Source organism: Protomyctophum parallelum (assembly GCF_964188405.1).
Source record: "Protomyctophum parallelum genome assembly, chromosome: 23".
Lineage (NCBI taxonomy): Eukaryota > Metazoa > Chordata > Actinopteri > Myctophiformes > Myctophidae > Protomyctophum > Protomyctophum parallelum.
The window spans coordinates 9,014,617-9,039,133 of record NC_139715.1 but is presented as its reverse complement, the minus strand read 5'-3'; the positions used below and the strand labels follow the sequence as shown (position 1 = coordinate 9,039,133).

The 24,517-nt window shown below is 42.7% G+C and overlaps 1 protein-coding gene across 2 annotated transcripts; it reads left to right on the top strand.

The window, feature by feature from the left end:
- Positions 1-245: 245 nt before the first annotated feature.
- On the top strand, positions 246-24,329 carry LOC310854240 (glycerol kinase-like). Of its 2 annotated transcripts, XM_083758809.1 has the most exons (21): positions 246-502; positions 2,342-2,415; positions 3,240-3,346; positions 5,179-5,256; positions 5,953-6,032; positions 6,202-6,339; positions 7,988-8,097; positions 8,366-8,432; positions 9,743-9,760; positions 12,652-12,687; positions 12,806-12,873; positions 13,152-13,194; positions 14,064-14,144; positions 15,041-15,119; positions 15,456-15,552; positions 16,063-16,147; positions 16,364-16,484; positions 16,653-16,796; positions 18,789-18,875; positions 19,629-19,718; positions 22,021-24,329. In XM_083758809.1, the coding sequence occupies exons 1-21, from the start codon at positions 410-412 to the stop codon at positions 22,029-22,031; spliced, it is 1,707 nt and encodes a 568-aa protein (XP_083614935.1). In that variant the 5' UTR covers positions 246-409; the 3' UTR covers positions 22,032-24,329. The 2 variants fall into 2 exon arrangements, with proteins under 2 accessions (XP_083614935.1, XP_083614936.1); XM_083758810.1 differs by lacking the exon at positions 9,743-9,760.
- Positions 24,330-24,517: the final 188 nt, after the last annotated feature.

Here is a 24,517-nt window from a genome sequence, read left to right as displayed (position 1 = left end):
TCGTTGCAGTTGGTTTATTAGCAGAGCTCCATGCAAGTTGTGTTAAGTCCACAAGATGGTCACATATTTCGGCAGGTCACCAATTTCACCATAATTTGCCACGCTGGAGTGACCGAGTTTGAGTGAGGGAGTGGCCGAGATTTTGGGTATTGGAATAAAATCAATAAATCAACATTCTCCTCCTGCTGCTACTGACAGTTTATGCGTCATCAGTAATGGCCAAATGCGTCACCGTTTTACGCACAATGACCGCGACCCAAATCCAGATTACCCTACTCGATAGACCGGTGCGTGTGTGTGTGTGTTGCACGAAACGTGCGTGTCATTGAGCAGCAGTCAGCTTTAGCAACGGACGGACGGACAGACCGACCGACCGACCGCGGGCACACTGACCCACTGAGCACCGCACATGAACGGCACCATGGCGGCGTCCTCCAACCGAGTTCTGCTGGGACCGCTGGTCGCTGCCATCGACCAGGGAACCAGCTCCACTAGATTCCTGGTAGGAGACTAGCCTTGAAACATATGACTGTCATTATCATGATTCATGACAGACGCTCGTGAACCATGGCTAGTAGGAAACATACACATACTATAGTACTATAACTATTCCTGGTAGGAGACTAGCCCTGAAACATATGACTGTCATGATTCATGACAGACGCTCGTGAACCATGGCTAGTAGAAAACATACACATACTATAGTACTATAACTACTACTACTACTACTACTACTAAAGCAGCTCCACTAGATTCCTGGTAGGAGACTAGCCCTGAAACATGACTTGACTGTCATAGAAGTACGAGCGTCATGTGAACCATGGCTAGTAGGAGACATACTATAGTACTATAACTACTAATACTACTAACTATAGCTCTGGTCCATAGCCTTAATGTAGCCCTCCAAGCAGAACCCAATGGTACTGAAGTTTCTGACTTTTTGACGACACAGACCATTGGGTCCTGTTCCAGCAGTATCCTGCCACCTGGTACGCGGTCATACATAAAACATATTCGTGGATACTGGATAACGCCTGTCTGCGCTCTTTGACGACATTTTTTCGTGTGAGGGCTTCTGAATCTGTGAAGTATAAGTACCCATACATGCCGCTGCGAATATCTCCTGTGGCGCGGAAGCCGTTAAGTATTTTTAATCTTTGTTTGACCGATTTGGTCGCTTTGATTCTTCTCTTCCTTCCTTGTTTATTGACACCTCATTGTACCGCCTATCTGGCTAGCTAGTGGCGCTATAGCTATGACAGAGCAGATCAGAGGCAGGGACGTAGCCGGCACAAGCCAACCGCACACCGGGAGGTGGTACAATAAACGGTAAACAAACAAGAACAAATAAAGCGACCAAATCGGTCAAACAAAGTTTGACCGAGTAAAAATACTTAACGGCTTCCGCGCCACAGGAGATATTCGCAGCGGGATGTATAGGTACTTAAAGTTCACGAATTCAGAATAACTTAAACTAAAAAAGGCCGTCAAATACGATATGTATATATGCAGATACGATCTTAGAGAGAATATTTATGTCCGCGTTCCAGAATTCCCATACGAAAATATAGTTATGAGCAGGGACCCTACATAAAACTCATCCAAATTTCAGAAAGGCTTTATGGAGGGTCCCGAAAGGGGCTAGCCTTAATGCAGAATCATAGAAGCAGTAAGGCTATGGACCAGAGCTATTAACTAACCAGCTCCACTAGGGTTGGAGACACTGCTACTATACTGTATAGTAGCAGTGTCTCCAAGTAGAGTATACAGTAGAGTATACAGTGTATACTCTACTCACCAATGTTAAAGTCCCCCCCCCCCCCCCCCCCCCGTGTGTGTGTGTGTGTGAGACACTTGCTTTGGCAATGTAAAACATGTTAGTTTTCTCATGCCAATACAATGTATTGTTTTGTGTGATCAATACTGTCAGGATCACACAAGGTGTGTGTGTGTGTGTGTGTTACAATGTTGGCAGGATCTAAATTAATTGAAAATATTCAAATATTCCCCTTACGCACAAGATCGGTATTGACCGATCATGAGAAACAATCTGGATCGGTCGCAAAAAACCTGATCGGAGCATCCCTAATATAAAATATGTTAGGAAGTGACTGTAGACCAATAAATAGTAACATCACCTGGTGGTCAGAAACCGGTGTGACATGTCTGCTTGTAGGCTTATAGAGTAGACTTTACAGTGACTGTTACAGCAAGGCATTGTGGGTTTATAGATCTGCTATTTTCAAATATAAGAAACAAACAGTTTAGAGTTGGTGACACTGATAATCACACATTCTTAAACGGTTAGATGAACCATGTGCCTTTTTTCCATCTTTTGAAGGTGTTCAACTCCAAAACAGCAGAACTGCTCAGCCATCATCAAGTGGAGATCAAACAGAGCTTCCCCAAAGAAGGGTAAGTTTGTAAAATACATGGATACATTTTGGACAGAATATCAGTCAACATATTAAATGACAAACGAACATAACAAGTATGGTATTTACATTAGGGATTGAGTAAAAAAGAAGAAAAAAATGATTCACTTATGGATCACACTTGTTTTTATATTGCTATAATAAAAACCATATGCTAAATGCAAATCGACACAATGTGCTTTACATTCACCCATTGACACATACATTCATACACCAGAGGCAGAGGCAACCACCAACCTTCTCATCCAACAGGAGCAGTTTTTTCCCCGCCGACCGCACGGTGGGGCAATTATTTTATTTGTTTTACTGAGGATAAGGTTAAAAATAAGTTTAAGGTTCGGCATAGTTTTACTGTTTAGGAATAGGGTTACTTTTTCACCTTTTACTGAGGTTTCATTTAGGTTTACCAGCAAGAGACCTTTCAACCGTTCCACTGGATGTACGCCCGAGGCGATTCTGTTTTGAGGCGAGCGTTCTGGTACACTTTGGTATGAAACCAGGTGGAACCTGGAATCCTCCCATTCCAAGATGGCCACTCTCTTCTCGTGACGCATTGTTAAGACAAAAGAAAAAATAATTACATCTGTGTGTCTGCAGCAGTCTAGCTGTCTGTTTGTGTCTGTTGCTAATCTTGCAAACCTAAACATTTATTTTGCGCACGGCCCAATTTCATAAAGTCATTGGGGTGTTTGCTCCCCAATGACGTCATTTTCTTCTTACTGACATGTCAAAGCAAAACAAAAATACTTTGGAGTATGCTGACGGACATGTTAAAAGGTGTGATCTGTTGTCTGCATTTCTCAGATGGGTGGAGGAGGACCCCAAAGAAATTCTCAACTCTGTGTACGAATGCATGGAGAGAACGTGTGAGAAACTCACCCAGCTCAACATTGACATCTCCAACATCAAAGGTACAGTATTTAGACTTTTAATTGTAATGAATGACAACTAGCAGGGCAGTACAAATTACACCCGTGGACAGCCCCTTGAAGCCCCTTGTATGACCCTATGCTAGTGTAGTATAGTAACATTGGAGAGGACACATTAATAATAAATTGGAGATAGATTATCAAAAAGTAAATGTAGCATTTTACTCGTACTATACAAGCACTGATGACTGATGCTACGAAAGGTCAGAGATGTCCGACCAGCCATGCAATGAAGAGTATAATCATGAGCGAGGGCTTCACAAGTCTGTGACAAATCTCAGTGGTCAGAGGTGAGGTCAGATCAACCTATTCAGTATTTAAGTGCGAATAATAAAGACTATTATTATCATTATTATTGAAGGTGGCAACAGTCCATTTGCTCGGTAAAAATATTTCGGGGGCATATTTAGAATGTGTGCAGGCTTGAGTACCGGTATGTTGAATCTAGTTTGCATTAATGAGGATTTAGTTGACACAATAAAATAAAATGGCGATAGTATTCCATGTGGGGCAGACGGCCTGTCACAGCCAGATTTGGGAGAGCAGCGCAGCTTTGTTGTTGCGAGGAAAGCGGTAAAATTAGACTTTCGTGGTTGTTTTCGTCTCAGATTTAGTCTGACAGAGCGTCACAGTATAACTATGGGGACACAGAAGCGACACAAAAGTAGGACGCGGAAATATCTCAGGAGGGGGCGCTCACGTCACAGCTAAAATACTGAATAGAAGGACAGGTGGGGAAGGATCAACATATGGATCAACATATGTTACAAATACAGGTCCGCTCCATATATGGAGATCTAAGGGTTTGAGGTCAGATGTAGAGTTGCTGGGCGGCTCCTTATATGCAGATCTAGGTGATGATCCAGTCTTCTCCATGTATCCAGGGTTAGATGTGGTCAAGTGTCATGATCTTCATATATGGAGATGGCCATATATGGTGGCACGATGTCACGAGGCATAGGAAGGCATGGTGTCACGAGTCGTGACCATATATGGAGGTGTGATGTCACGAGGCGTGACCATTGAGCCGTGACTAACACCCAGATATGCAGGTTTCCCCTCATGCTAAATGTGACCTACGGTCGCAAACAAAATACTCCTTAACCTTATGCACATGAAACCACAACGTCCCTTTTCTGTAGGGAACATTTGGCAAAAATAACATGGTAGCATGATGTGAGCTTGTAATTCGGCTATTTGCAGTGAAAACATTTGGTGTGGAGGGGAAAAGGAGGGGGCCTAGTATACACCCCTACCCCTGGTTAGCCAAAATCCCAAAGTGAATCGGGTTTATAGGTATGTGTATATGGTATCTATCTATGTCAAGTTTCCTTTTATTCAGTTGTATTAAAGGTTTTATGACATTCATTTTCATTTCTTTTTCTTTTTCTTTTTTCTTTTAGGTTTTATGACCTCAATTACACCCAAAAAACCTGAACTTTGAACATTCAGTGGATTTTCTGTGGTCTGAAGTTTTCTTTGGGGTTTTTTGGGCCTTTTGAGCTACAATGAAAACAGGCAACACAGTGAAACAGTGAAATCTGCTGGCAAATCCAATTGACATATGGGATTTGCAGTAAGTGATGTCACTTACTGCCGGCAAATCAGAGCACCTGTTTGAGCCAGAAAACCCCAGATCACAGAAAATCTACTGAATGTTAAAAGTTCATGTTTTTTGGGTGCAATTGAGATTAGAAAACCTAAAAAAACAAGAACAATTCCAAAACCTTTTTTTTAATGTCACAATCCCTTTAAGAGGCACATTCTCTAAACTGCAGCACTGACCTGACTCAGTGTTATTTTCTCTTCTCTAGCTATTGGAGTGACGAACCAGAGGGAGACCACTGTGGTTTGGGACAAAGTGACAGGAGAACCTCTCTACAACGCTATTGGTAAAGTGTGAATAAGAGACAACATGCTATAATTCACCTTTTTTTTTTTTTTTTTTTTTTTTAGATAATTTTTTGCGGCTTACGCCTTTTATTGATTTTTTTTTTAAGGGACAGATAGTAGGCTGACAGGAAACGGGAGAGAGATGGGGGGATGACATGCGGTAAAGGCCGTGTCGGGTCCGGGAGTCGAACCCGCGGCACACCGCGACTGGATCACCAGTCCGGTGCCCAGACCGTTACGCTACGGCCTGGGCCTAATTCACCTTTTCATCACATGGCACATGCACAGTTAAATCCCACCCATTTCTGCCACGCTTCCTGCACCGATCTAAATGCTGTTTTCTCATTGACTTTATGACTAAATAATACTATGGGTAATGGAACTAATCAACCTCCTGGATATTTATCAGGGCACTTTGTAAAATACAAAACTAAGCAACAACAAACTAAGCAACAACGAATACCCATTTGATGATCTGTAGACTGTATGTACACCTCAGTCAGCCAGCCATTCAAATGAATTGTACTGTAGTGTATTTTCCATGCAAGACAAGGCATTTGTCAAAGCGAGGAAAAATACGGTGATGAAATAAAAAGAACGGTAGCAATAGAAGTGGTAAAAAGGCATCACTGATTCACTCACAAACACAAAGTTGTTTCTCCTTTGACTTAATATATTTATGACTTTTCTTTCAGTGTGGTTGGACATGCGCACCCAGTCGACGGTGGAGCGACTCATCAGCAAAACCCCTGGTAGAAATATGAACCACCTCAAGGTCAGTCGCTACTAACCATAACTCTACGTATTGTCGTTTAGGAAACGGTGCTCTTGTGTGGGGCAGGCGAGTCACAACTCGCAGATTAGAACTAGAAAAAATGATCTGTCGCAAGTTTTTTTGCTTTAATTAATCCGTGATGGTTACATTTACAAATTCTTCCCTGCAGCACAAGACGGGTCTTCCCATCAGTACATACTTCAGCGCTGTGAAGCTGCGTTGGCTGATGGACAACGTGGAGGAGGTCCAGGAGGCGGTCCGCTCTCAGCGTGCTATGTTTGGTACCATCGACTCCTGGCTCATCTGGGTAAGAATAACTGATTGCACTTTACATTCGTAAGAATCTCAAAGTGCTACAGTGAGCAAATGCATGAAATAAAAAGAAGAATCATCATTGGCAATTTGGCATCCGTCAGAGGTTGCACTCTGGATAGGGGTACTTCTGCTTTTGGTGCAGCGTTGAGTGTGGCTGAATAGACCAATGTGAGATTTGCAATCCGTTCCGCACTTTGTTCTATAATCTTCATCCCACAATTTTGCAACCCTGTGTCAATTATCTAATGTTATCCTGGGCGCTACACTTCCTCTGCCAACCTGGGGGGGGCAGCGGACTGACCTCATGCTTCCTTCTATGCATGAGGAGTCCAAGCTGCTTCTTTTCACCTGACAGGGGGGAATTTCCCCAGCCGGACGTAGTGTGTGGAAGGAACACGTTATTCCGACCAGTTCCTTTCCCCTCCATCAGGCGCCCCGGCTGGCCAGGGGGAGGTAGTTTAGAGACAGGATTACTCCCCCTAGGGGACACGGGGAGAATCCCTTACGCACTTCACACAGGGGAAGACTGATGCTGGCCTGTCTGGTTGGTTTTGGGACATTTGCCTCAATCGCTTCGCCACGTAGTGCTGTACATGCTGTGGATTCCAGCACTCTCCAGGATGGTGTTGTTTGGCACTTTGTCTTGCCAGGTGATGCCCATAATGCGTCTAAGGCAGCGTATATGGAAGGCATTAAGTTTGCGTTCCTGATGAGTATGCAATGTCCAGGACTCCCTGCTATTCAGGAGGGTGTTCATGGCACATGCTCTGTAGGCCTGGATCTTGGTTTGCTGTGTCAGCTTGCTTGGCATTGTGAAATCCATAATCTCGACCGCGGTCGAAAAATGATGAGGGGAATTTTTGACAGCTGCTGAAAGTTGGGGTACCATGTATAGTACCATCAACAACCAATATAAGGCAAAATGTTCTAAATGTCATTATGCTTGAAGTAGCATCTGACGTGTCAAACTAGGGGTTTTTCAATTTTTTCCCAGGTTTTATTAATACTATACTATTAGGCATTTAGCAGACGCTCTTAATCCAGAGTAATACATCAAATACATGGAAATGGTCATCAAGAATCATAATAAAGCTAATAACCTAATATATGTACAGTGAAGCTATGAGTATACATTATAGAGTGCTATGGCTACATGAAATGCTAAATTATAAATATTATAAATGACATAAGCTTAGCCTTTGCTAAACGCCTCTGTAAGGCCGTCGTCAAGGCTAGTGCAAGACTGCAAGTGCTACATTCAAAACATGAGGGCATAGTAGAGCCTAGAGGTAAAACCAGTGTAGCTAAAATATAGATTTATTACAAAGGTAGGTCTTTAGTCCTCTCTTAAAAGAGTCAACTGACCGTGTAGTGCTCTCAGGTGGGCAGGGAGGACGACGTTCCACAGTTTGGGAGCGACCAAGTAGAAGGCCCGTTCGCCATGGTACATAGGTCATGATGAGTTTGAGGAGGTTAGTGTTTGAAGAGTGGAGGTTGCGAGTCAAGGGTTTTAGGGAGACTAATTCCTTGAGGTAGGAAAGAGCGTTGCCGTGAACGGCAAGGCTATGTAGCTGACTAATGTGCTGCCTATGTAACAGAGTATGGTGCCGACTGAAATAAACATGACAATTGTTTTGCAGTGCCTGACAGGAGGGAAGTCCAGTGGAGTTCACTGCACTGATGTGACGAACGCCAGCAGAACCATGCTCTTCAACATTCACACTATGGACTGGGACCCGGACCTTTGCAAGTACGTTCGCCATAAGAACCATAAGAATAAGGAGCTTGGGTGGTGCAGAAAAGTCCCTGTACAGTGCACACCACCACAGAGGTGGTCCTCCATTCATTGTCAATGGGAGTTTGTTTAAGACTAAGTTTGTGGTCGGTAACTAAAGGCTGGATGTAGGAGGGGATAGTAGCACCACTCAATAAAGAACCATAAGAATACTGTAGTACTAGTACAGCTTCTACTGTTAACAATGTGTAATATTTCCATGTCTTTCCGCAATTACCTACAGATACTTTGATATTCCAATGGAGATATTGCCAAAAGTGAGGAGTTCCTCAGAAATATACGGTTTAATGGTAAGTCTGTCGACGATTTCCCTCTGAAGTTACAGTAGGGCACATGCCTTTCAAAAGCCTGCATATCCATTTGAAAAACAAAACGGCGACACTTTTGGTGTGTCTTACTGTCCCTGTTTAAGTAACCAACCATATATTTTGTTTTACATTTGTGCTTCAGGTTATGTTTTAGAAATAGACATAACTATTTAGCAAATGGTGTATATGTCTAGGGCTGTCACGATTACACATTTAAGTTGACGATTAATTGTCACACAAATAATTGCGTTTTAATTGTGTTTTTGGCATCAGAAAATGGAACATTATGAATAGAACAATTCCGTTTGCCTTTTAGTAATAAAGTGCACAGCGCAGATGACAAATGACAGAAATATACCAAGAAATGACTGGCTTTTTTAATACATTTTATACTTTAAAGGGTAGCAGATCTATGATTATCTTTCAACGTAGACACAATTATGACCAAATAATTGCAATTATGTAATAATTGTGACAACCCTCTATATGTCATGGAAGGATACTTCTCATCTTTATGTCTTAGGGAAAATAAAATGCATACAGTAGATCTTAATTATATTGTAGTAAAACATTTCACCAGTGTAATAACATACTGATGTGTACGTGAGTCTGATTTTGAAAATATCTGTGTAGTCTCTCAAGCCAGCCTATCACTTTCACAATCCTCCATCGATTCCACCCAATTAACCCATTAAGACCGATTCTACAAATGCCTTCTAAATCCATAGTTCTCACACTCAAGATTGTTCAAAAATAGGCAGCAGATGTACAAGCTCACAGCGCTGCACGAAGTGATGCTCTGTGAGCTTGTACATCTGCTATTTTTGAGTAGCCGACGCAAAAATCTAAAATGATTTACCGGTTTTAATAGGTTTTTAAAAAGTTCAGAATTAAATTAATCCAAAATACCATTTTGATTTCCATTTCTGCTAAGACGCAAGCTAGCTGAGCTATTTGGTTTTCCACTTTTGTTTTCTGCGTGACTGCAGAAGCAAACATTTAAGTGGGTAAATTACTGGCCATCCTGCCTGTTTTTAGTAACTTTCAGAGCTTCTGAATTATGGACAGGTAGGCGGAAGCATTTGAAAGTTGTGGGAGTCAATACGACTTGTCTAGGGAGACTTAACGTTTATGTGCAACAGGCTGTTCGGAGTATAACGGTGAATTTGTTTCTGTTATTAGTACCATGTGTGCTCTAAACCTTTTTGCAAGTGCATGCTGGGTTGTTTGAGGAGTCGTTGTAGCCATTTTACGTTTGTGTGTATCATGTCTGTCTCCTCTCTCACTGGTAGAAAATATGTTCTAGCCGGGTAAGTAATAACCACCTCCCGTGACCTCCTTACCAACGCAAGCTTAAACCTGCCCTAAACTTGCTTCTCTGAGGCCAAAGCAACCAGCCATCGCAACAGTGCATTTCCTTAACCTGCCCTAAACTGGCGTCTGTGAGGCCAAAGCAACCAGCCATCACAACCGTGCATTTCCTTAACCTGAAACCCTGCGGACGTTACTTGTCCCGCTTGCTAGTTACTAACAGCAAAGTGAAGCGTGACGGAAATTGTGGTCTGACAGTCAGACCTTGCGTTAGACCTGGCTCATTTTGCTTATTTTTTTCCCCTCTACACAATGCATTGTGAGCTTTGTAGATCGGCTATTTTTTTGCCCATTATGACAAGCCCAGAGCCCACAGTTTTAAAAGCACTGGCTATAGCTGATCAGCAAACCAGAATGACAAATAAGAGACTTATGCAGTTAAACATGCTGTGGATATAGCTGCAGTTAACATACATCTCCATCAATGATGAGAGTGCTTCTATCACCACCGCAAGTTGGCGACTGTCATGCACAGCAGTGGTTCCCAAACCTTTTCATGTCAAGGACCCCCAAATTGACACTAATTAGCCCGCGGACCCCCATAAGAAACCTTAGGTTTGACATGCATTAGTCTACGGACGCCAATTTAATGACTATCTCTGGGACCCCCAATTTATAACCAATGGACCCGTTAGGTTCCATTTGGTTCCATTTGTACACTCCCAGAGTTACAGACCCATAAGGGTCCATTTGCTTCCAAACTATCATTTAGCTGGGGAACCCCTGGAACTCCCTCAAGGACCCCTGGGGTCCCCGCCCCGGACCCCACTTTGGGAACCACTGATATACAGCACCATTTAGTAGCTGTGTGAGTGATGTAAGCCTATAGATGGTACAATGGGTAGAGAGTCATAACTGAGGTCCCTGGTTCGGTTCACCCCCTGGCCCTGGTCTTTGTGTCGAACTGTCCCTGAGCAAGACGCTCAACCCCTAACTGCTCCCGGGTACTGTAGCTCCGTATTAGTTAGGCTTAACTCCAGAATACAAATTTCACATAATGTGCATTATGTGAAATTTCCCCTTTCCCCTTAGCACCTCCGGTATGCATACTGCAGTTAGAAAGTAGTATGGATTATGTATATATATGTATTGGTATGTATGTATCATAGTTGGGTATCCATTTCATATGCAGAGTAGGGCTTCCCCTTGGGCAAGGGGGCGTTCCCTTCCCCCTCTAGTAAAGTGGTAGATAGTTGTTTGAGACCCAGGTTCGAATCCCTGTTACAGCATGTTTTCACATGCCCAGTCGGTGTATAACCCATTCTGACCGGGCACCCATTTTGGTGTCAGCATCATGTTATGCTTTAGCTATTTAAAAATAGCAGATCTACAAGCTCGTATCGCGCCACCGAGTGGCGCGATACGAGCTTGTAGGTCTGCTATTTTTGAAAAATCGAAGAACGACTGACTTTTTTAGAATCTGATCTCAGGTCAGAATGGGTTCATCAGACCAGTGTGTGTCCAGTGGAAAACTCGTATGAATCTGATCTCAGGTCAGAATGGGATAAAATCCCCTTCATTGGAAATGTGCTGGATGGCCACTGGCCGTCGTCACCCCACTTTGTGCCTCTTTCAGACTTGAAGCATGCATGCTACTCGCCTACCGCATTGGCAGATTATCTCTCCCACAAAGACACTCCAAAAATCTCTTCACTCTTGGGCAAAGTGTATTATTATAATTAATTATTACATTGTGGCTCTGCAGGAGTCCAGCCGGCTATAATAGAATCTGTGTGTCTGTCAGTTTTATACTTTTAAACCGTTTTATTGGAGAACAAAAAGGGGGCACTGCCCAAATCTGAAGTCTTACGTCCTAGATATCGTCTCTTGTCAGGTGGAAACCTCATACAGTACGTCCAAAACTTACTTTTCAGGATTCAAATTAAAAAAGCATCAGAAGTAGCAGAACCTTGTGGATCTGCTACAATTGATGCTTTTTGTGACACTGTTGTATGATCAAGTAGGCCGTTAATTTACAAAAAAAGTTAGAATATGGACATGAACGGTTTCTGCCCGACAGATTAAGTCACATTAAGTCACATTTTGGCCACATGTGGTTTCCATGTCGATCCCCGAGATCCACATGGATTTATTTTATTCGTATGTAAAGCATCGTTAATCATTTGTGTCCAATTGTCACCCCAGCTGAATGTTGTTCATTTGTTCAACAATTGTTCATTGTTAAACTATGCACGGACCCAGACATGTCGGTGTCATTGTTAAACTGACCCAGACTTGTCAGTGTCATTGTCTTCGTTTGAAGTCCAGGGAGAGTGAAGACATTTGATCCATGCAAGTTCACAGCCACACCTCCACCTCCCCCACATTGTTTCTCCATCCATAGAATATCTTTTATGTTCAAAAGGTTACAGTAGATTTATTTGACATACTGTGCACATGGCTAAAACAAAAAGTGTAGTTCGCTTTTTGGCTTTTGTGGTTCAATATTGTTTATGTACAGACCTGTTGATTGGTCTGTCTGTCTGTGATGTTCCGAACGTTTTCTACCTCGCTCCTCTGTGGCACACTGGTGTCAGCCTTCTTGTTGTTTTTTATTTTAGATTTTGAAGTCTTATGCTTATTCAAAGCAGTGTCCGATATGACGTTATTACTATTGTTTGTGGTATCTAAGACTTGTTTGAACAAGTCTGAAAATCATTTCATTTTAATTTCAAGTTTTTGTATTGTTTTGCATAAGAAAACAAGGAAATGGGTTCATCCCATAGTGTTAAAAACATTCTGAAAAGATGCTACATGTCAAAATCTGTTAGGTTCATTTAGAAAAGTCCTTTAGTTCAACTTAATCTTAGTTTAACGTCTCTTTTGACAGAAATCGGGTGCTCTCACAGGTATACCTATTTCAGGGGTAAGTAAATGTATACTTATTAAAAGTCTGATTAATATCAACTCCATTCTTTTTGTTTGTGCATTGTAAGCAAGCGCAAGTTTCTCCATCCAATAATTTCCTTGTGTTTGTCAAACAGTGTCTCGGGGACCAATCAGCAGCGCTCGTTGGACAGATGTGCTTTCAGGACGGACAGGCCAAAAACACGTAAGATGTTTATTTCTTTGTTACGTGTTGTCGTGGAATTCTGGATCAATCGGTAATTAATGAGGCAAGAGGAGTTGGAGACAATATTCTAGGTGGTGACCTACATCGCATTGTGAACTTGTATGGCTTATTTTTGCTGAATGTTCTATTTTCCCTGAATGTTCTTCTATGTTTGCCAAATGTTCGCCTCAGAATAGGGACACTAGGCTTCTCTATGGGTTCTCTATGGTGTAAGAAAAAACAAAATCCAATGAACCTCTCCTCACTGTCTCTTTCAGGTATGGAACTGGCTGCTTTCTGCTTCTAAACACTGGATCTAAGGTATGTTAACTAGTTGCCTTGACTGTCATCCACCATGTCTTCAATACAGCACTCGCACAGTCTCATCTCAAGCATCTCAAACCTTGCGTGTGTTTAAATCACGTTAGAAAACTCACTTGTACTCCTTGACTTTCCATGATTCAGATTGATGAGAGTTGCTGTTTCCGTTAGACAGTTGTTTCTGTGTGTTTGCGCTCACCTGATGTTTTTTTTTTTTTTTTTTTAAGATATTTTTTTTGCGGCTTACGCCTTTTATTGATTTTTTAAGGGACAGATAGTAGGCTGACAGGAAACGGGAGAGAGATGGGGGGATGACATGCGGTAAAGGCCGTGTCGGGTTCGGGAGTCGAACCCGCGGCACACCGCGACTGGATCACCAGTCCGGTGCCCAGACCGTTACGCTACGGCCTGGGCCTGATGTTTTACTCTTAGTATTTTGTATTTGTTTACTGAAGCCCCCTTTCCACCGGAACTAAAGTAGGATCAAACTAGGCCAAACTAGGAGTTTGACCAGATGAAGAGCCTTGGCTCGAAACGTTGTCAATAAATATACCTTTTGAGTGTGCGGGTTCCATTCTCTTTTCGATTGGATTAGACAACAAACAAACAGAATATTATAGTTCTTGAGTGTTACATTGTGCTGTACTGCTGTTACATCCCTGGAAGTACCTACTTTTGGTGCGATTTTTCCATTTCTGTAGGAACATTTACATATGTATTTATATGTAGGACATTGTGTAAGAACACTAGCATTCCTGCAGATATTGCTTTTACGGACTTCAAATGTCTTTGGTGTTACTATACTTCAAATGTCTTTGGTGTTACTTCAAGTGACTTCATTTGTTCTGTCTTTTTGTGGACTCGTTCAGCCTGTGATGTCGGACCATGGACTGTTGACCACCGTGGCGTACAAGCTTGGCCGAGACAAACCTGCCTGCTATGCACTGGAGGTACCCCACCTCAACATGGCCTTCATTTCATTGATTAAAGTTCTCAGTCGCCACAACTGAGTTCAGTCATTTGGATTCCATAGAAGTCAGCATGACTGCTATGCATGCATACATACTGTACATAGCCTATTTTCGGTTATTAGTTATTTTACACCTAAATAGTATTTGAAGTGGTCAAACTAGTGATAGAATACATGTCCAATGTTCCAGAAAACCCTCAGGATCTCAGATATTTCATAGAAGCTAAGGTTAAAGCCTCAATCTACAATTTTTGCAATATACAATTAATAATGTATTATGAAACACAGAACTGGTGTGCGGGGGGGGGCTCCTTTCATTCTGTTTCACAAATCGCAGATTAGGAGGATTTCGCCTAACCTCATTCTTCAGCCGTGAGATTTTATTTCGCTTTAATCCATGTCTTCGTTGGACTGACCCAGTGCTTCTCAAATGTTTAGTCCCCAAATGTGAGCTTGTAGATATGTGGTTCCCAAAGTGGGGTCCGGGGACCCCCAGGGGTTCCAGGGGGTCCCCAGCTAAAATAGACCCTTATGGGCCTGTAACTCTGAGAGTGTACAAATGGAACCAAATGAACCCTAACAGGTCTATTTGGTTCCATTTGTACACTGTCAGAGTTAAATTTACATTGATTTTACAATTATAAATTGGGGGTCCCACAGATAGAAATGCGATTAAATGGGGGTCCGTATAGACTAATGCATGTCAAACTGGGGGTCCTTGAAATGAAACGGGTTGAGAATCGGAATCACTGCTGGAGTCGTAAAAAATATTCTCTCATGGGGGTCCGCCGGGCTAATTCGTGTCAATGTAGTGGTCCTTGACAAGACATTAAAAAGTTTTGGGTCTATTTTCACTATGGCGGTTTGTTTCCCCAGGGCTCTGTGGCCATCGCAGGAGCCGTGGTTCGCTGGCTGCAAGACAACCTGGGAATCATCCAGAGCTCTCCGGAGCTTGGTACGTCAGCCGATATACGTATACTAGGGCCGCCCGTCACGGTTACACATTGAAGTCGACGATTAATTGTCACACAAATAATTGCAATTAACGATTTAATTGTGGTTTTTGAACAATTGAACAATTTGTATTTCTGTTTGCCTTTTAGGCTTTGTAATCACAAATTGCTCAGGGCAGATATGACAAATGACTTAATACAAAGAAATCACTGACACGTTTATTTTTATAATTGTTTCTATCCACATTTTATTAATGTATTTTTTTACTTAAAAACTTAGAAGCCTCGCTACAGTGTATGTGTCACCACCACCTTTCCTTTTTTTTCCACACACGCAGAGAAACTGGCTGCGTCGGTGGGAACGTCCTACGGCTGTTATTTTGTTCCGGCGTTCTCCGGGTTATACGCCCCATACTGGGAACCCAGTGCCAGAGGGTAAGGCCTGCATCCCGTTCACGTACTGTACAGTACTGTACGTACTGTACAGTCCACCACGGCAATAGGGCTCTGTCTGTTTTAGCCATGACACAAAGAAATGAGCCGGCAAAATTGGATCTGGAACACTGTAAAGCTCTAACCACACCAAAGGGTCGCCATGCAACTCCTTGGGTCCAAACGGTTGCAAGGAGTATGCAACTCTTGGAGTTCAATGGCCCAAACCACACCAAAGGGTCACCATGCAGGTGACCCTTTGGTGTGGTTTGGGCCATTGAAATCCAAGCGTTGAAGCACTTTGGACAACGTGCGTCAATGTGCAACAGGACACATCACACCGCTGGGACAACGCTAAAACCGTCTCGATCCTTTGGTGTGGTCAAACGCTCTCCTGATTGGCTGAAACTTTGCAACCCATCTAAAATGTGTGTGCAAAACATTTGAGTGTTTTCTTCTTTTTTTTAATCTCTCTCTCTCCCCCCCCTCCCTCCCTCCCTCCCTCTGTCTCAGGATTATATGTGGTTTAACTCAGTTCACAAACAAGAGTCATGTAGCCTTTGCAGCACTGGAGGCTGTCTGCTTCCAGACACGAGAGGCAAGTTCTCTCTTTTCCCACATAAATACCTTTATACATCTATGATGACAATACTGTGAACATATAAACTCTCACTAAGACACAGAGGCCATAAATTAGGCTGTGGATCCCTCTGAATTGGACGTTACTAGCACGCTTGGAGAGCACCTGGTGTTTGAAATGTATCCGTTTGACTTGTGAAAAGCTCTTATTTGGTGTGTGTGTGTGCGTGGGCAGATTCTGGATGCCATGAACCAGGACAGTGGGATTCCTCTCACTCAGCTGCAGGTGGATGGAGGCATGACGTCCAACAGGCTGCTAATGCAGCTGCAGGCCGACATCCTCTGCATCCCCGTCGGTACGTGATGGCGTCGACTAAGGTCCCTGGCGGATCCGTGCAAGCAAGGGCGAGGTCACTTCTCGCCCTCAGGGTGTCTTACTGGTTCAAAAGACTATGACTGAAACTCATCAAAATTTGCTGTCAAAATCAACGCTGATGATGATTATGATGATGGTGTGTCCTCAGTGAAGCCGTCTATGCCCGAGACCACCGCTCTGGGGGCAGCCATGGCGGCGGGGGCCGCCGAAGGCGTCAGCGTGTGGAGCCTGGAGCCCGAGGACCTGAGCGAGGTCATCTCAGAGAAGTTTGAGCCACAGATCAACCCAGAAGGTACTATTGATGATCTGGTGCAAGCCAGGGTGGGCAACTTTGAAGATGGAGAGGGCCACTATAGTTCCACACTCACTCCAGAGGGCCACTATAGTTCCACACTCACTCCAGAGGGCCACTATAGTTCCACACTCACTCCAGAGGGCCACTATAGTTCCACACTCACTCTAGGGGGCCACTATAGTTCCACACTCACTCCAGAGGGCCACTATAGTTCCACTCCAGAGGGCCACATTACTTTTTTTTTTAAGATATTTTTTTGCGGCTTACGCCTTTTATTGATTTTTGAAGGGACAGACAGTAGGCTGACAGGAAACGGGAGAGAGATGGGGGGATGACATGCAGTAAAGGCCGTGTCGGGTCCGGGAGTTGAACCCGCGGCACACTGCGACTGGATTACCAGTCCGGTGCCCAGACCGTTACGCTACGGCCTGGGCCGAGGGGGGCCACATTACTGTTGTAGCTAAAATAGCAGCTCTACAAGCTCTGCGGCGCATTTCGAGCTTGTAGATCTGCTGTAGATCTGCTATTTTTGCTATATTTGAATTGAAATCCTGAAAAGTAACATTTTATTTAATTTCAAATTCATTTAGTTATACAGTATATGTAACAGATCTACAAGCTTACAACGTGTTGTAAGCTTGTAGCATTTTTGGAAAGAAAAGATTATGGAAAATGATTAAATGTGCCAGTGATTTATTTTCTTTTTTTTAAAATGTGTAATCGTGACAGCCCTACCTGAGGCCGATTCTACAAAAAAAAAAAAAAAGCCATCTAAATCAGTAGTTGTGCCACTCGGCATATCAAAATGATATGCATTTGGTATGTAAATCATATGAATCTGGCCGTGGACATCTTGAGATGTTTTGTGCCCCTTTAGCCCTGAAACTGATGACAGTTGAGACAAATGCTTTTTATTAAACAACGTGGAATGCACGGGTGCTAATAGCCGACCCAGGAAAATTCTAACATCCATGGCACCATGTACACATTTGCTTTGTAAAAACAGGCTGAAGTTGATCGATGACGCTCGTGAAGTATGAGCGTCATGTGAATCATGGCTAGTGCACACTGCACACCCAGAAGAGAAGATTCTGGTTAAAAAAAAAACAAGTTATTCAACAAAAATAGTACATGTACAAGCTCGCAGCACGCCATGAAGTGACGTGCTGAACTTGTAGATCTGCTATAAGTGTTTTTTTTTAAACGTATGTTGCTCTAGCTGAAATCTAAAATGGCGGTTTTAAGTAACGTTTGCACGTGCTGTACAAAGGTTCCAAGTTTTTCACCCGATACGGTGAAGATGTGTCACCAAATGTCTCTCAAAATGTATACCGGTATATAAATATAGACTAGGGTATGCGCATGCATAAAGTGAATGGCTGATCGAGTGGCAAAGTGAGTGACAAAGTGAATTAATTGTTATTTAAAGTAATTGTTGTTTAAAGTCATTTAATGCATTAAAATATGACTTTTCTGTTTGGATGTATGGGCTGCCAACAATGGGCCGGCTAGGCACTCCAATGTTGAAGCGCCGGGCCCTAGTGGTAAGAGGAAGGACTGCAGGCGGACCCGTGGATTCATGACGAGGAAACCCCATGCAGCTGGGCTTTAACATTGAGCGCTCGGTTGCACTTGCGCATTGGACCTCCAAAATGTGGTGGTCCAATGCGGAAATGCTCCGAAAAAGGCGGAAATAGACGGTCCCTCCGGCTGCTTCAAAACACCACTGAGCAACTTCCACTGACATGAATAGCGGAGCTTCGCGCCAGATCAGTCTCTATCCTTTTAATGCTCTATGGCTGCCAAGGCCAGAAAATAGTTAGCAGGCATTCCGCATAACTTCCGGGTATGATAATGATGTCACACGCATACCCTCTATAGATATGAACTCTACTGAAGTAATTCACAATGTGTATGGATACAAACTAGATAATGTCCTCAGTATTTCCTGTGTGCTAACGCCATTAAAATGCATGTGTTGTCGCATAGAGAGCGAGTTCCGCTACGCGCGATGGAAGAAAGCAGTCCAGAAAGCCATGAACTGGGAGACGACGGAGCCTGTTGGTAACGTAAACGGTAGGTGTGATCGTGTCCCAGACCCTGTGTATACTTCGTTGAACAGGAGGCCCCAGGGGGTCTATACTGGGCCCCCTCCTTTTATCCCCTCTACACCAAACCTCTTCGCTAGAAATTGCCGATCGACAAGCTCGCAACACGTTGTGGCGTGTTGTGAGCGTGTACAAACATACTGTATAGTAGTAACAAGAACCTAAAACTGGGTTCCCTTCTTGAAAGGTAAAAATCACACCCATGTGAAGTGAGGGGGGCGCTCTTATCATCGTACATCATCGTACACCATCTCATTCCGGCCAATCACAATTTGCGTCCTCACTTTTGTCTTCAATGTTTGTGTTTACGCAATGTTTGTGGTTTCCCTCAAACTCAAAGCTGGCCATTCATTGTCGATGGCATTTAATGTTTGTGTTGGGACAAACGCTCAAAGCTAACCATTCATTATCAATGGCATTCAATATTTGTGTTGGAACAAAATGTTTGTGTTTACACAAACCCTCAAAGCTGGACATAGGAGGGGCTAGCGCCCCTCAACAACCCCAAAAAGGGTTCCCGTCCTAAATCAGTTAATAACATTTTGGGAACATTTAGCACTAATTCAAAACACTGGTTGTGTTAGAAGAGCACTTGTTATTGCCATGTTCTGTATAAAAAATAATTTCTGTTCAGACTACTGTAATTCTTTTGTGTTTGTAATAAAAACAAACATTCATCCCCCCCACCCTCTCTCTCTCTCTCTCTCTCTCTCCCCCCCAGGAGTTGAGAGCAGCATCTTCAGCAGCGCTCCACTTGGCTTCTACATCATGGGCAGCATGTTGATGCTCATCGGTGCAAGATACATTGCAGGTTAGTGTCCGCTTTGTTGGACGTTGGGAGCACAACCTATGTTATTATAGCACTAGTATTGAGTGATTTGGGCATTTAGCAGTTGTTCTCATCCAGAGCAACTTGCAAAGTAACGCACATGATCAGAGTAAACTGCATGAACCTTAGTCGACCATCAATTATGGTCGACTAAATGGTTTCCACCATGCAGTGTGATTCCAAGCGTATTGTGGCAATAACTTGCAGTCACCAGCAGGTGTTTGACAGGAAGCCCCACTCATATCATCATTGTAACATCCTCCGGAGGCTAATTTTTTTTTGCTTTGATAACTTAAAAAATTTCAAACGGGTTGGTGTCATATACAAGACCCTACATGGCCTGTGCCCGCCCTTCCTAAGTGAATTCATTAAACGAAAGCCCGATAGGGGAATCAGTACCAGAGCAACAACTCGAGGAGACTGTGAAGTGCCGCACCGGCAAACAACATTCCAAAATGTCCTCTCAGTACAGGGTTGTGTAGCATGGAATGGCCTTCCTCTGCGTATAAGGGAATGTGCTACATTTCCTTCTTTTAAATACAATCTGAAAAAATGGTTGATTGAAAACCAAAGCTGCAACCATTTATGATTATTTTAGGTGTATTTCTTTTTTTATGCTGTCTTCCCTATGTAATGTCATGTAAATGTGTTCCACTGTCTGACTGTCTGTTTTTCCGTTTTGTGTTTCCTGTGAGGACTGCGGATGAAAATTAGCAACTGTGCTATATCCGGTGTATTTACGTCCATGTGACGTCCACTAATATGCATTGTCCTGTCCAAATAAACAAATAAAGTAAAAAAGGTGGTGCTATAACTGTGATTCGTGTTATCAGTACAGTTCTGTGACCAAAGTGGGGTCCGGGGACCCCTAGGGGTCCTTGAGAGAGTTCCAGGGGGTCCCCAGTTAAATGACAGTTGGGAACCAAATGGACCCGTATGGGACTATGTACAAATGGAACCAATTTGGTTACATTTGTACACTCTCAGAGTTAAATTAACTTTGATTCTACAATATACATTGGGGTCCCAGAGATAAAGATGCCATTAACCCATTCTGAACGGGCACCCATTTTGGTGTCGGCATCATGTTATGCTTTAGCTATTTAAAAATAGCAGATCTACAAGCTCATATCGCGCCACCGAGTGGCGCGATACGAGCTTGTAGGTCTGCTATTTTTGAAAAATCGAAGAGCGACTGACATTTTTAGAATCTGATCTCAGGTCAGAATGGGTTCATCAGACCAGTGTGTGTCCGGCGGAAACCTCGTATGAATCTGATCTCAGGTCAGAATGGGTTAAATGGGGACCGTAGCCTAATTCAGGTCAAACGTGGGGTCCTTGAAATGAAAATGGTTGAAAAGCACTGCTAGAGCCGTAGAAATCTTCTCTTACGGGGGTCCTTGGCATATAGTGTCTAATGGGGGTCCGCAGGCTAATTAGTGTCAATTTGGGGGTCCTTGACATGAAAAAGTTTGGGAATCACTGATCTATACTAGGAATGTATGTCCTGACTCGAAACCAACTCATATATATGATGAAGCACAATGGCTACTACATGAAATCCTTCTTCCACATGTTGACTCAAGCTGTCATATTCAAATTGCATTGAATAATCTTTTTTAGAGTTAGTCGGTTGGCATGTGCAATGCCAGTGGTCAGGTGGTGCACTGCTTCCTTTTCTTTGCTCTTCTTCAGTGTGTACTCAATATTATCTGACAACACTTCCACATTATTCTCCATAGTATGTTGGTGCACTTCAGTCAATGTTATTGGCCTAAATAAACGGCCTTTTTGACATTATATACGTCAATTACCTGGACTTCTGCTGGAACTATACTGTATGCTCCTAGTCTTCAACTCCTGTTCCACATTACACCAGCTTGAAAGTGGTTAAAAATTGGTTCACGTAGGGGCACGGTGGCACAGTCAGTAGCGCTGACTGCGAAGCATGAGGTCAGTCCGTTGCTCTCCCCAGGTTTGTAGCGCCCAGGATTACATTAGATAATTGACAGTGTGGGGGAAGAAAAAAAGGTTGCAAAATCGTGGGATTAAAAGAAAAGAAAAAATAAATGGTTGCTGATACAGATGTAGGTCCAATATTGGTCAGGCTCCATACCAGTGGTTCTAAAATTCTTGTCTCGTGTCACCCCTGTAAGTAACATTTTCGTCCACAGCATTGTTTTTTCAAACAAATATTTTCCCCTAAGATACAGTATGTCACGAAGAAATTACCCTATACCTGACGCATGTTGACTCTGGTTTCTGTTCTGTCTATCCCATTAAGGAAGCAAATAGGTCCTGAGCTTTTCCCAGAGGCTCCGGGGGGATCTGGAAGAGAAGCAGGGGCCAGTGGAAACGTCACGTCCTCTCATCACACCACCAACGACCGCATGCACGGTTTGGCCGTCTTCCGTAAACACGCATTCCAGATGAACTCCGGTGTAAACCCCGCTATTTGTTGGATAATCTAGCCTGAACGGCCAGGACTCAAAGGCCAAGATGAGACTCCGCTAATGGGGCATGCATGGACAGAACCATATTTTCTTCACTTTTTCCCCCCCCTTTTTTACCCATGTGGCCGATTCTACAAAAGCTTTCTAAATCAGTCATTCTCAAACTTTTCATGCCAAGGACCCCCAAATTGATATGGTTTCCTCCGGAAGATAACATTTGAAAATAAATAAATAATTATTATTATTCAAGATTTTTTGTAAAAAATAGCAGGTGTACTGTACAAGCAGATGTCATAAAAAAAATCCTTGAAAGTTTTACTTGAAGCAAGCTCGAAAAGAAGATATGAGAAGAGAAGTGGCATGAAATTGACACGCTGTAAGCTTGTACATCTGCTATTTTTGAACGCAAAGATTTAAAATAACGGATGTTTTCCCGGCTGTAATGGGTCAAACCACTTAAACCCTATATAGTGTATACTTGGGGTCCCCCGGTGGTCTGTACTTACACTACTTAGTCCCCGTCTTTTCCCCCCTCTACACTGATATCTCTTCAGCTATTATGCCATATCCAGAACAGGGACTGTAGGGTGTGTGGTTCTTTATGTATATTGTAATTTCCTCTGCGACAGACAATAACGAGCATGGTTGTCTCCAATCAGCAGACTAGATGTGAATCCTAGGTTTTGTGTGCACTGTCAGATTTTTATTTTTTCTTTATTTATAATACAATTGTTTATTTTATTATGATTCTTTTGCCCTGTTATGCGCAGTGCAGTGATTATTTATTAATCATTGTTAACACTTCAGCGTGTAGGCAGCGTAATGTGACATTCTTTGACACGCACACGTTTGTGGATTTTTATTTTTTATTATGTTAGAGCACTTTATATAGAGTTTTGTTTTTTTGTCATGAGCCATGTTGAAAAGAGCGCAGATATAATATTTTGTACGAGTTTGGAAGAACACACTGGAAGAAGCTTGACTTAGCATTCTGGAAGGAAAAGAGTTATTGACTTGAAAGGATTGATGGAAGGGAAATGTGAAAAATGTGTTACAGTAGGCTATATTGTCTTGTGAGTGTCTTATGTGCAAACAATTTGATTGTAGAGTCCTTTAGCATTTTTCAATCTACAGTACACTACCAAAAGTATAATTGGACAGAAAATCTAACTTGAGCCTGACCGATTTCTTTTGCCCGATACAGATGTTTTGGTTGATAGGTTTTCAAGAAGTGCAACATTTTTGAAAAAGAATGATCAAAACACGTTCTTTTTATGAAGACATGGACAAGAATGAGGATACATAATTAACGAAGAAATTACATTAAAACGGTCAATAGTTGACATATCGGTTGGGCTCTAATTTTAACCAACTCGAGACGTATTCCTGTTAAATTGACATTTCTTCCGTAAATCGGACCGAGCTAAATGTTGCAATGGGACCTAGAATTATTAAATTGGCAGACTATCCTACTTTTCAGCAGTTTTGACGGTGGCACAGTTGATGTTCCTGTTGGAAGATGACGATTAGTACTGTCCGTTTAATTTCTTAGCCTAACATTTGTCACTGTATCACTGTGACAAAAGTGAGAGCCAACACATTCGACAGTTGGGCATTCAGCTTTCTTGAGATTACTATGCTTCGTATCGCAGAGAGACTACTACTGTTCCGGAGTTTTCTGTGTTTTTCGTTTACACCCAAGACGTGTTAGAGAGAAGGGAAACTTATCTTAATGGGGTCTGTAAACCCTGGTGAGACTCTTCTAAACTAGGCCATGTAGTCTTTGAAAAGCAGGAAGAAACAAACCTAGATATCGGTTTCATGATGATGATTAGCATTTACATGCTTGTCCCGTGTATGCAGTATTATGTCGCAATCGCATTTTATGTCACAACGGTAATCTTGAGATTGTACAAGCGACAATGAAAGCCAGCACAGATGTTGCAGATATTCTTCCATAATTATGTGTTATTGGTTTGTACTGTTTGGACAGCTATTTATTAAATGATCTAGCCATCGTATGTAGAAGTTCCCAAATTACATTATGGAGGAGGTCTTTATCTGTCACTTATGTACATTGCAGGGTTGGGATCCATTTATTTGTCAGTGAATTGAATACAAAGGGAAAAATGTAACTGTCTCTGTGTCTGTTTGTTTATTTCATTACTATTTGAAAGGATTGCATGGATTGTGATTGAGACCAATAGCCACTCAGTCCTACTTTACTTACGTGGTCTCACTCTCTCAACCCGACCAGTGAGTGTCCACAGTGGGCACCAGAGTGCACCCATTTTGGGCATGGATGCACCCAGCATTTTTATGCTGGTG

What these genes read in the sequence shown, in the direction of transcription:
- LOC310854240 (XM_083758809.1), top strand. Translation starts at nt 410, where the DNA reads ATGAACGGCACCATGGCGGCGTCCTCCAACCGAGTTCTGCTGGGACCG. An exon ending in TCGACTCCTGGCTCATCTGG is followed by an intron (nt 6,340 to 7,987) that starts GTAAGAATAACT and finishes ATTGTTTTGCAG; the next exon opens with TGCCTGACAGGAGGGAAGTC. An exon ending in CAGGTATACCTATTTCAGGG is followed by an intron (nt 12,688 to 12,805) that starts GTAAGTAAATGT and finishes TTTGTCAAACAG; the next exon opens with TGTCTCGGGGACCAATCAGC.